The 13,147-nt window shown below is 45.7% G+C and overlaps 1 protein-coding gene across 3 annotated transcripts in view; it reads left to right on the forward strand.

The window, feature by feature from the left end:
* Positions 1-9,697, forward strand: part of LOC124043557 (glutamate receptor ionotropic, kainate 5-like) — a 99,946-nt gene extending 90,249 nt beyond the window's left edge. For 2 of the 3 annotated variants that reach the window (XM_046362261.1, XM_046362263.1), the window contains 4 exons: positions 111-336; positions 1,798-1,926; positions 6,330-6,496; positions 7,355-9,697. In XM_046362261.1, coding sequence (XP_046218217.1) covers positions 111-336; positions 1,798-1,926; positions 6,330-6,496; positions 7,355-8,002 — 1,170 coding nt within the window. In that variant the 3' untranslated portion in view covers positions 8,003-9,697. The remainder of the gene's footprint in view (positions 1-110; positions 337-1,797; positions 1,927-6,329; positions 6,497-7,354) is intronic. The other variant, XM_046362264.1, reaches the window with a different exon arrangement.
* The last annotated feature ends 3,450 nt before the right edge of the window (positions 9,698-13,147 follow it).

Here is a 13,147-nt window from a genome sequence, read left to right on the forward strand (position 1 = left end):
CCTGTGTATTTGGTGGGGGTACGTGTGTTTGAGACACAATGTATCACAAAAAGTTAGCACTTTCCCCTTTCTTTTCCTGCCATGACAACCTTCAACACACCTTTAAACAGAACTCGCGCTACCAGACGTACCAGCGCATGTGGAACTACATGCACTCCAAGCAGCCCAGTGTATTTGTGAAGAGCACAGAAGAAGGCATCGCCCGCGTGGTCAACTCTAAATACGCCTTCCTGCTGGAGAGCACCATGAACGAGTACCACCGCCGCCTCAACTGTAATCTCACCCAAATAGGAGGTCTGCTCGACACCAAGGGCTACGGCATTGGCATGCCCCTGGGTGAGTGGAGGGGGGGGTAGATCTGGGAGAGAGAGAGTACTTCACCCAGATAGAAGGGGCTACGGTTTTAGACCCTAACCACCAGGAGCTCTCTTCTTATTTGATGTAATTCCATCTAATTTACCATGTTATTACACCTTGACGTTATCACCCTCCCCCTCGCTGTCTCATTTCATTTTGATGATCAAAATAAATGTAACCTTACATGTTCTTGCTGGAGGCCCACTTTAATATCAAACCCACATGGTTCAGATTGATTCCTGGCTACATATCACAGCCTTGGGGCAAATGACCATATAGGTCACTCTGTTTTAGCCTCCCATCATATCTGCCATCTCTTTCATCTGTTAAGCCCTCGGATCTATCATCAAACAATTCCATTCCATAGAAAAGCATCCCTCCCCCCCAAGAATTCCCAGAATTTCCAAACATCAAAGTAGGCCTCAGAGCTATTCGATTTCCCTCAAGGACTTACCAAGGATAACATTTTTCCTCTTTCTTTCATCAACATGCCTTTAAGTTGCCCTCCAGCCCAAAGGTCAGAAATAACACACATCTTATCATCAACCTTTTTTTTAAGCCAGTCGCCATAGCTACAGTTGCTTTTGACTCTGCAGCCTTGATATTACACAAGCAGGTGGTTCTCAACGAAAGACTCAAGGACAGACTTGGATCCTTGTTTTTTTTAAATGTATATATATGTCTTTACTCCAGCTATGTGTGAGCTCTTTCACCTTCCATATTAGCCGGGGGTGGAACTGGGGTGGAACGCTTGGGAACAGAGGTCCCAAAGTCAAAATCTCAGAGGGAACATTTTGACATTTAACATTTTAGTTAGCTTTGTTAGCGGAGATCCATCTGTGAAGTTCCCAGAGTGATTTACCCAGGTTCCACCCCAGCTAACCAGCCTATTACTGTATATTAACAGTATGTCTGGCTGGCCCACCTTACAACCTCTTACTTGTATGTATAATTGGTATTTGTTGCGTTGACACAACAGCATGGATGTCAACTTCTAAGGTTACAGTTGGCTCACATGTAGTGCAGAGTTCCAATTATACATGTTTCTCTCTCTCTCTCTCGCTCTCTCACTCACTCACCCTCTCCCTCTCTTTCTTTCTCCATCACCCTGTTCTCTACTTAGTTAAGCCCTCTTTACTCCCAATCCTGTCTTGCTTCCTCGTTCCGTCTTGATTCGCTTCAATTCAATGAACTTTATTGGCACGATAAGTCACTATTTTTTATTGCCAAGCAAGGACACAGGAAGTTAAATCAATAAGGGGTCATGACGATACACAATGTATAGTAAATACTATTAACAATACAGTAATATTGTTCTCTCTCTCTTTCTCTCCTTCTACCTTGTCTGTCTGTTTCTCTCTCTCCCTCTCTCTGTAACTCTCTCTCTCCCTCCCATCCTCTCTCCCTCCCACCCTCTACCTCTCTCCACCTCTTCCCCAGGCTCACCGTTTAAAGAGGAGATCACTCTGGGGGTGTTGCAGCTGGCAGAGAACAACAGACTGGAGATCCTGAAGAGGAGGTGGTGGGAGGGGGGGCAGTGCCCTAAGGAGGAGGACCACCGAGCCAAGGGTGGGTACAGCACCACCTGTGCCAGTAGTTTTTATTTGATTTAACCTTTATTTAACCAGTCCCATTGAGGTCAGAATACTTTTTTTTTATCGCAAAGGGAGACCTGTCAAAGTACCAGCGCTAATGATCAGGGGCCCTATGTATTAAGGGGGCCCTATGACTTCTCATCTAGGATCAGTTTTTCTTTTTTGATCATAATCAATAAGATTACGTGGACAGGGAGAACCTGATCCTAGATCAGCACTCCTACTCTGAGACGCTTGATACATAATACGATTAGTGGTCTCCAATGAAACACTCGGTAGGACACTAACCCTCACACACCCTCACAACCCAGCATATACCTTGAATGAGGCTAGTAAATACACAACATTTCCGTCCAGAGTGGATCTCCGTCAGGTCTTAGTCTTGGAGGTGCTCTGAAACGCTTATACGGACACCCGCATTCATCATTTTAACGAGCGCCCAGCGCTCCCATTTTTAACGAGCTCCCACCCATTTTTAACAAGCTCCCAGCACTCCCATTTTTAACGAGCGCCCAGCACTCCCATTTTTAATGAGCTCCCAGCACTCCCATTTTAACGAGCTCCCAGCACTCCCATTTTTAACAAGCTCCCAGCACTCCCATTTTTAACAAGCTCCCAGCACTCCCATTTTTAACAAGCTCCCAGCACTCCCATTTTTAACAAGCTCCCAGCACTCCCATTTTTAACAAGCGCCCAGCACTCCATTTTTAACAAGCTCCCAGCACTCCCATTTTTATCAAGCTCCCAGCACTCCCATTTTTAACAAGCTCCCAGCACTCCCATTTTTAACAAGCTCCCAGCACTCCCATTTTTAACGAGCTCCCAGCACTCCCATTTTTAACATGCTCCCAGCACTCCCATTTTTAACAAGCTCCCAGCACTCCCATTTTTAACGAGCTCCCAGCACTCCCATTTTTAACAAGCTCCCAGCACTCCCATTTTTAACGAGCGCCCAGCACTCCCATTTTTAACGAGCTCCCAGCACTCCCATTTTTAACAAGCTCCCAGCACTCCCATTTTTTACTGGCTCCCAGCACTCCCATTTTTAACGAGCTCCCAGCACTCCCATTTTTAACGAGCCCCCAGCACTCCCATTTTTAACAAGCTCCCAGCACTCCCAGCAACCGTCATTTGAACTTTGCCATTAGAATCTATACTTATTGCTGAGATAATGTTCATTTGTTCCAAACCAGCTGCTATGAAGTCACATTAGAATTGCACACTACTAATGCACACTACTAATGCACACTACTAATGCACAAAATACAATCTGTACACAAGACAATGAGAACATTTCCACAAGTAGTATTAAGCACTTGTTTCTTAGAGACTTATAAAGTCAATGTTTTTTTGGTGTCACAGAAGAGTGGACACGAGTGGATTGGTAAACGTAGCCCATTCTATTCCCATCACAATGTCTCACAGCTGGAAATTACATTTGCTTGCGATATGCGTGTACTTGATCTAATTGTGATTGTGTGTTGTGTGAATATGTCGGGTTTATTTTGCCTCAACTTTTAAAGATGGAATCTGCAGTAGGGGGGAAACGGCGCCAGGTGAAGAGTCTAGCGCAACGTGGAGAAAAAAATCATTCGCAGTACATATTCGCCTGCTCTATCGGACATGCAATGATGTCTGAGACAAAACAAACGTGTTCGTGGTTTGCAGTAACTTCTTGGTTGTTGTAATATTGCAAACAGACTTGGCAAATTCACCATGAAGGGTTCCAGCATTAAGAACAAACCACATTTGGAAGATTTATTTAATTACTGCTATGATTAGCGCATTTTTGTAATGGGTGTGTGCTGGTGGCAGGGAGGTCAGGTGCAGGAGAATGAACTTGGTATAAACGGAGTCGTTTAATAAGTGCTGACAAAATCCGAAAACCAACATATACAAAAATAATGAAAGTGGGTACAAAACCCGTCGCACACCAGAACATAATAGCACCAATACATACAACAAACAATCACCGACAAGGACATGAGGGGAAACAGAGGGTTAAATACACAACATGGAATTGATGGGATTGGAACCAGGTGTGATGGAAGACAAGACAAAACCAATGGAAAATGAAAAATGGATCAGTGATGGCTAGAAGGTCGGTGACGTCCGAACAAGGAGAGGGACCGACTTCGGCGGAAGTCGTGACAATTTTACCAGGGGGAAATGTGTGTGTGTGTGTTGGTTGTTTGTGTGTGAACATACACTGCTCAAAAAAATAAAGGGAACACTAAAATAACACATCGTAGATCTGAATGAATGAAATATTCTTATTAAATACTTTTTTCTTTACATAGTTGAATGTGCTGACAACAAAATCACACAAAAATTATCAATGGAAATCAAATGTATCAACCCATGGAGGTCTGGATTTGGAGTCACACTCAAAATTAAAGTGGTGAACCACACTACAGGCTGATCCAACTTTGATGTAATGTCCTTAAAACAAGTCAATATGAGGCTCAGTAGTGTGTGTGGCCTCCCACGTGCCTGTATGACCTCCCTACAACGCCTGGGCATGCTCCTGAGGAGGTGGCAGATGGTCTCCTGAGGGATCTCCTCCCAGACCTGGACTAAAGCATCCGCCAACTCCTGAACAGTCTGTGGTGCAACGTGGCGTTGGTGGATGGAGCGAGACATGATGTCCCAGATGTGCTCAATTGGATTCAGGTCTGGGGAACGGGCGGGCCAGTCCATAGCATCAATACCTTCCTCTTGCAGGAACTGCTGACACACTCCAGCCACATGAGGTCTAGCATTGTCTTGCATTAGGAGGAACCCAGGGCCAACCACACCAGCATATGGTCTCACAAGGGGTCTGAGGATCTCATCTCGGTACCTAATGGCAGTCAGGCTACTTCTGGCGAGCACATGGAGGGCTGTGCGCCCCCCCAAAGAAATGCCACCCCACACCATGACTGACCCACCTCCAAACCGGTCATGCTGGAGGATGTTGCAGGCAGCCGAACGTTCTCCACAGCGTCTCCAGACTGTCACGTCTGTCACATGTGCTCAGTGTGAACCTGCTTTCATCTGTGAAGAGCACAGGGCGCCAGTAGTGAATTTGCCAATCTTGGTGTTCTCTGGCAAATGCCAAATGTCCTGCATGGTGTTGGGCTGTAAGCACAACCCCCACCTGTGGATGTCGGGCCCTCATACCACCCTCATGGAGTCTGTTTCTGACCATTTGAGCAGACACATCCACATTTGTGGCCCGCTGGAGGTAATTTTGCAGGGCTCTGGCAGTGCTCCTCCTGCTCCTCCTTGCACAAAGGCGGAGGTAGCGGTCCTGCTGCTGGGTTGTTGGCCTCCTCCACATCTCCTGATGTACTGGCCTGTCTCCTGGTAGCGCCTCCATGCTCTGGACACTACGCTGACAGACACAGCAAACCTTCTTGCCACAGCTCGCCTTGATGTTCCATCCTGGATGAGCTGCACTACCTGAGCCACTTGTGTGGGTTGTAGACTCCGTCTCATGCTACCACTAGAGTGAAAGCACCGCCAGCATTCAAAAGTGACCAAAACATCAGCCAGGAAGCATAGGAACTGAGAAGTGGTCTGTGGTCCCCACCTGCAGAACCACTCCTCTATTGGGGGTGTCTTGCTAAATGCCTATAATTTCCACCTGTTGTCTATTCCATTTGCACAGCATGTGAAATGTATTGTCAATCAGTGTTGCTTCCTAAGTGGACAGTTTGATTTCACAGAGGTGTGATTGACTTGTGATTGACTGTTTAAGTGTTCCCTTTATTTTTTTGAGCAGTGTATTTTCCTTGCCTGTGTGGTAGACATTTCCCCTTTTCTAAAATATTTCTTATTTTCATTTCAGCTTCTGTTTAATTTTGACATCTGCTACCCCTTCTCTCATTCAAAATGCTTAGATAGCTACAAGCAACAGACTGGACGATACAGAAGAAGACAGAGGACGCTAGATGTTGTTTGTGTGTTGCACCTTAGGCAGCCCACACTAAGACATAGAAAAGGTCCCAAATGGTGCCCTAATCCCTATATAGTGCACTACTTTCAACCAGAGGACTATGTGTCGAAAGTAGTGCACTATATAGTGAATAGGGAACAATTTGGGATGCGGGCACAGTGATACGAGCTTATTAAGTCAATGAGTGCAGACTTGTTGAATTGCACACAGACACACACACACATACACACACCACACTCTCTGTGGGGACATTATGCTACAATGTTCATCAAGCTTTCCTCCCCCTCAGGCTTTGTATAGAGAGTATTAGAGGGCTCTGATGATCCTGTTACGGCCTATGTTTCCCATATGTGTGTGCCAGTGTATGGGTCAACACACAGCTCTACCACTACCCCTCTATCCGTGTGTTAGAACTGCCTGCATCGTTTCCTCACCAGGTCTGGGCATGGAGAACATCGGGGGCATCTTCGTGGTGTTGATCTGCGGCCTCATCATCGCCGTGTTCGTGGCCATCATGGAGTTTGTCTGGTCCACCCGCCGCTCGGCAGAGACAGACGAGGTACGCCCTCACTGCTGCCCCGGCCAAAACCACAAACACCCTCCAGTAGGTTACTATGGCAACACACCTCCCGGTGTGCAGTGCAGTGAGTGTTGTGCTTTGGTGCCGTCGTGTTGATGTGTACATGGTTGCAAGCAAACAGACGGTGATGGTCGATGTCTGCGTTTCCTTTCTTCTCTTTTTCCCCGCTCTCTAGGCTGTCTGTGATTCAGTACTCTCTCCCCCTCTCTTTCGCTCTCTATCCCTCACTCCTCTATCCCTCACTCCTCTATCCCTCACTCCTCTATCCCTCACTCCTCTATCCCTCACTCCTCTATCCCTCACTCCTCTATCCCTCACTCCTCTGTCTCTCTCGCTCTCTGTGTTTGCCATTGTTATTCCGCCTGCTAGTCCTTTGTGTCATTTTATTTCATTGGCGTCTGGTTAAAATGCTGTTTGTGACTTTCATTTGCTCCTGCTTTCTCTCCGCCTGCTGCTCTGTTTGTTTTTGTGGTTCCGGTTTCAGTTGTCTCCCTCTCCCCATCTCTATCTTCATTCTCTATTTGAGATCCTTTTGAATATGTGTCAGTGTCACTGGAGGTAGCTACTCATGAGTCGTATTTCCATTGTCCAGAGGTCACACTGCATTTGCACAGTGCAACATGTTTAGTTAACCTCAGACGATTTCTCTCCATTTCTCTCGCTCTTTCGCTCTTTCTCTCTTTTGTTCTCTCTATCTGTTTCTCTCCCTCTCACATTCACATTCATCTCCCTATCCCCTCCTCTCCATCTCGCTGTCGTTTTCTCTCTCTCTCTCTCTCTCTCTCTCTCTCTCTCTCTCTCTCTCTCTCTCTCTCTCTCTCTCTCTCTCTCTCTCTCTCTCTGTCTTCCCTCGCTCTAACAATTCTCTTCTCTCTCTCCTAGATGTCAGTGTGTCACGAGATGCTGACCGAGTTCCGCAACGCCATCTCCTGTAAGAAGACCTCACGCTCTCGGCGGCGCCGGCCCTTGGCCAGCACTGGCGGTGTCCTGCGCCACCCCACCCGCCTCCAGCTGGGTGTCCCAAGACCCATCCGCCTAGTCCGCGAGATGCGTCTCAGCAACGGCAAGCTCTACAGTGGCTCGGGCCCCCTGACAGGCGGAGGGGGAGCAGCAGGGGGAGCGTGCGGGGCCGTAGGAGGGGGGCCCTCAGACATGGGCCCGGGGCCACAGCGCCTCCTGGAGGACCATCTGGGCGCCAACACTACGCCGCCGCCTCCCCCGCCCGCTGCTGCCACGGCGCCACCCTCCCGGAGCTGTGCCCACGTGCGGATCTGCCAGGAGTGCCGGCGCATCCAGAACCTGAGGTCGGCATCGTCCTTCTCACGCATCCCGCCCCACCTCGGCCCACACTCTTCTCTGTCCCTGCCCCGCCTCCCGCCACCCCCACCTCCCTCCTCCACCGACAGCGATGGGGGTGGCTGCGACACGGTGAGCCCCAGGCGGCCCAAACCTAAGCCCACACCCCCTCCGCGGCCCTTACCCCCGGCCAAGACGCCCACCACAGACCTGCTGCTTGGGAAACAAGACTGAGGAACGGAGGGGTCAGACGTGATAATAGTCGAGGGTTAAAAGTCAAAGGTCAGGGTATTTGCAGAGAAACGCGTAGGAACGAGGAGCGGAGGGGGCTGTGAGCTTGTAGCGCATTGACACGGCAGAATCAAACCACTCTGATCCGTTTGAGGGGGTGGAGAAGGGTTCATTCACCAGATACCAACCCAGTCAACACAGTCCTCTTAAACCAGGAGTCGTGCTAAAACAGGAGACTGGTTCAAAATGGACTAGATGGTATATTCAGACACTGAGAGACTTCAGGAGGGGCCTTCACATTGCTCCCTCGCTAGTCTATGCTCTTCTGCCACAGCTCCCGTGAGACGGGCATGTTAAACCAACCCATGGTCTCCACTTTGATCTGCTATGCCACAGGCTGTCTATGGAGTGGAAATGGACTTTTGACCACACACGACCGTTAGCTGCCTACGGTGCATTGAGAGACCATGTGGTGCCCGTTCCACAGTATGCATAGACGTGTTCAAGCTGCCTGGTTTGGCTTTTGACCCCTCACTCTTTCACTTGGATCTGGTGGGAGGACTTGACCTATCCCACAATCACTGGAGAGGTTCAGGGGACCATAGAGACTTCACACACGGACACACGTACACAGAAACTCTTGCGCTTAGAGAAGTTGGTTCTCACAAAAAGATGCATATTTTTCCCCAGAGCTGCTGCAAGAGCTTGAACTTTGGAATTATGGGACATGTAAAACCAGACGATGAAGAAAAAAAGAGGCTTTCTCTGAGTGTAACTCGCCTAATTTATTTTCTATCTTTCTTTCGTTATATATTTGTATGGTCGTCATTGGTTTCTCGGTCACTGTGTAGTTATTGACTCATGTTTTTGGTTTGTCATTAAAGATCCTTGAGAAGCCGATGTGGAGATCATGACCAAATGAGGTCGCTTTCCAACCAATCATAAGCCCGGGAACAAAGTTCAAAGGTCAACATCTGAAACATATATTGACAGTACGCCCCAGATCAAATGATTCAATATTACAGTCCATGTTGGCTTGTTACAGTAGCAGTGTGTGACTTCGCTTTTCCACTGCTTTCCAACAAGCCGGTTTTGCCACGGAGTTTTAACGACGGAGTTTGTGTATCGGAGCCCCATCCAATGACAGAAAAACAGAGCCACACAGTTTAACAGCACGACATGTTGTGAATCCTTCAAACAGATCAGAATTTAAGAAACTGGATATAAAGAGCAAGGTAAAAAGGAATGACAAGAGAGACAAACTGATGATCATATATAGTTATACGATGCAGGATAGGAGAAACATATTGCACAGTCCTGTCTGGCCAATGATAAGAGGAAACCTGTGTTAATGTGTGTTCTGTATGATTCATATGGGGGACATAAGGTTGTGTGAGTGCGTACGTACAGAGGAAAGGATGGGTCAGAGTGCATTTAGTCATATTTTATGCTTCTTTTTTTGTGCTAAATGGATTATTTAAGCAATAAGGCCCGAGGAGGTATGGTATATGGCCAATATACCACGGCTAAGGGCTGTTCTTTCGCATGATGCAATGAGGAGTGACTGCATACAGCCGTGAGCCATGGTATATTGGCCGTATACCACCAACCCCTGAGGTGCCTTATTGTGATCATGAACTGGTTACCAATGTAATTAGAGCAGTAAAAATAAATGTTTTGTTAAACCCATGATTTTAATATACATATATTTTTTATCTTCATTTAACTAGGCAGGTCAGTTAAGAACAAATTATTATTTACAATGACGGCCTAGGAACAGTGGGTTAACTGCCGGTTCAGGTGCAGAACAACAGATTTTTACCTTGTCCGCTCGGGGATTCGATCTAGCACCCTTTCGGTTACTAGCCCAACGCTCTAACCACTAGGCTACCTGCTGCCCCAATGATGTATGGTCTGATATACCACGGCTGTCAGCCAATCAGAATTCAGGGCTCGAACCACAGAGTTTATAATAAGAAAATGAGGACAATTGTATATTATTATGATTATATTGTTATTATTATTATTACTATTGAAGGGTGGGGTACTGAAGGAGGGTCACAGTCCTCTTACGTTAAATATATAGCAACACAAAGTTATTTGGAATAAAAAACTGTATACAAACCTCTGAATCTGGTGTCTTTGCATATATCCGTGCCTGTGTGCGCACGAACATGAAGTGATTTCAAATCGCAAAGTTACCTGTTTCTGCTAGCTCTAGTTGTCGTTGTTGGTCTGTCACACAGGATGTTGGGCACTGCACTGACACAGCCATACAAGTCTTGAGAGTTGGTAAGATCGACAAGTAGCATGGCCTTTTCCCTGTCACTAGAAGGGTTTCAGACGTCCTGGATAGATTTGTTTCATTTGAGGTCACTTTGTCCTTTTGATGACAGCCGTCGTATTAAATAAGGGAGCTGAGAAAACAAACGTTCTTCATGTATTGGGTGGATTTGATCTATCTTGCCACTCCATATTAAGACCTTGAAGAAGGCGCAGTGATTCCGAAACGTTGGTAAATACCCAATAAATGACTGGGAGTTTATATATGAAGTGTGCGACTCTCTTTGTTTTGATAGTTTATAGTTTAATCGTCAGCACCTTCGCACAAAATAAGTTCTCTGGGTGTGCGCCAGCTCCTGTTTTTTTTCCCATTTCACTCTATATTAATGCCCATTCATTTGGAATGAGATGTTCTGACGAGCAGGTGTTCACATACTTTTGGTCATATGGTGTAGTTTAGGCTTATTGTTTATTTGTTGTTCTCCATAACACACTTGAATGCTACAGTAAAACTGGTTTCTCTCAGGATGCTGCAATGGAGAGCGAGTACTGCCAGCTGGCCCTGTGTTTGCAGTACTGGGAAAGAACGTCACGTTCACACCGCCCTAAAACCCTCAGATGTGGTCAACTTTATCACTGCAGCATGGAATTTCAACGCTGGCAGTGTACAAGGTTGTCACGCTCAGAGGAGAGGAAGTTGGCGCTGGCTACGCAGGAAGAGTGTCACTGAATTTCATGCTTTAAAAATCACAAAAAGTGACTTCAGCTGATGAAAATGATCTCACAGAACAAATGTATAGGATCTCCTAAGCCTGTGTTTTAACACAGAACTTACTTTCGGCTTTTTCCAAAAATGCCATTCCTTCCCACATAGGCTTTGTCTACCAAACCGTGGCGGAGTTGGTGCCTACAAGAAGATGCCATTACTATTTCAATATGTATGTCCTCATCAACTTCTTGCCCTCCTCATCACTTCTTCTCCCATTCACCATTTTCTACCTCTTCTCTCCCCTCCCATCAGAACCCTTCTCCAACCAGGTGGTGTGTTCAAGTTGCCCAGTTTGGCTTTCAACCTTCTCTCTCTCTCTTTCACTTGGATCTGATGGGAGGACTTGACCTATCCCACAAGCCCTGAAGAGGTTCAGGACACACACACACACACACACACACACACACACACACACACACACACACACACACACACACACACACACACACACACACACACACACACACACACACACACACACACACACACACACACACTCTTTCACAAACAAACAGACAGATAGACTGTAACAGAACTATTGTACTACATTACTACAGTGCTTACTAAAAGTATTTTCTATGTACCAACTGTATTATGAAGTATTTAGAACATAGACACAAAGGTATTTAAAATAAATATTAACTATAGAAAAACTACTATGTCTTGCTTTATGTCTGTTTTTGTGTGCAAACATATTTTTATTTGGGATAGAAAGATTTGATAGATTTTCACTGTATAACATCCCCATGCCAACCTTCAGCTTCTTTTACCACAGTCACAACCTCACACAGTATGAGGTTATCACTAATCTGACACAGGATCAGCTAACAGTGTAATGCAGCCACTCCACACTGGAGTATGTTATGCTAACCTCTGCTACTGTGTGTCAGTATAGTCAAGGTATAAAGGCAAACAGGAAAATGCCAATGTGTTCTTTATTCATCTGACTCTTTAATTAAAGGGGCAACCTGCAGTTGAAACAATAACAATGTGTACTGTTTCAGGAAAAATCTGAGGGATGGGGGCTGGAGAAATATAACCATTCTCAAATGCATAGACAGGGCTACGGATGCAAGGACTGACCATCCATGATATCAAAATGATAGTTTTAACCATGTCTTGAGGCTATACAGTGTTTGTTTACACTTACTTTGTTTACAAACATTGTGAAACAAGCTTGTATTTTGGAGTTCTGATGTGGTACGACAGTTGAGGTAAACTCATGAGGCATTTATGCGTTATATTCTTCAAGAATAAATGGGGACTTATCATTAATTTGGTCCCAACATGTACGTAGCAACTGCAGATTGCCCCTTTAAGTCACATGAGACATTTCCCAAATTGTAATAACTTTAATGAGACATTTCTTTAATGAGACATTTCCCAGATTGTCAGGTTAGTGTAACGCAACTCATATGAATGTACATGGAAGATTCCAGTTCCTGCTGTCTCGAGCTGTGGTGTTGGTGGTCTGTTACACAGGATGTGGTGCACTGGACTCGCACATCTATACAGGGTCATGAGAGACCTCAACGATGTACCCTGTACAGTAGAATAGAATGGATACTTTATTGTCCAGAATATATTTCTTTATTCCTGTCTGATATTCTGCCTCCTGGAAATTCCAGGCCTAGACATTTTGCCTCGTGTACAACTGAACCATCAAGCTGAAACCTTGTCTGGTATATTCCACTGGGTGTCAGCACTGTCAAGGCAGATGGCAAAATCAACATTTACCTAAAACAATTGCAGTAGACTTGCCTACAAAGCTTTTTAGGGTATCGGGTGAATATCTTTTGAAATAATACATGTATTTTTGGTCTTTGTTTGCCACGTGGAAAGCTATAGTAATTCCTATTTTTCAGGCAATACATTGTATTTAGATTTACTTAATGGTTGAATTGCTAAACTTACAGTAATAGTAGCCTCTATGAGCGTATATGATGACTTGGCATACATTGTTCGGCTATTTGACATATTTTGGGCATTCAACTAGACATTATAATTTATTTGATTGGTTCATTCTTAGTGGTAATAATAGTTTGTAGTACGTCAAAGTAGAGTGTGGTATGTAAAGGGTATAAATCCATTCAAAG

The sequence above is a fragment of the Oncorhynchus gorbuscha genome, linkage group LG09, assembly GCF_021184085.1.
Source record: "Oncorhynchus gorbuscha isolate QuinsamMale2020 ecotype Even-year linkage group LG09, OgorEven_v1.0, whole genome shotgun sequence".
Taxonomy (NCBI): Eukaryota; Metazoa; Chordata; class Actinopteri; order Salmoniformes; family Salmonidae; genus Oncorhynchus; species Oncorhynchus gorbuscha.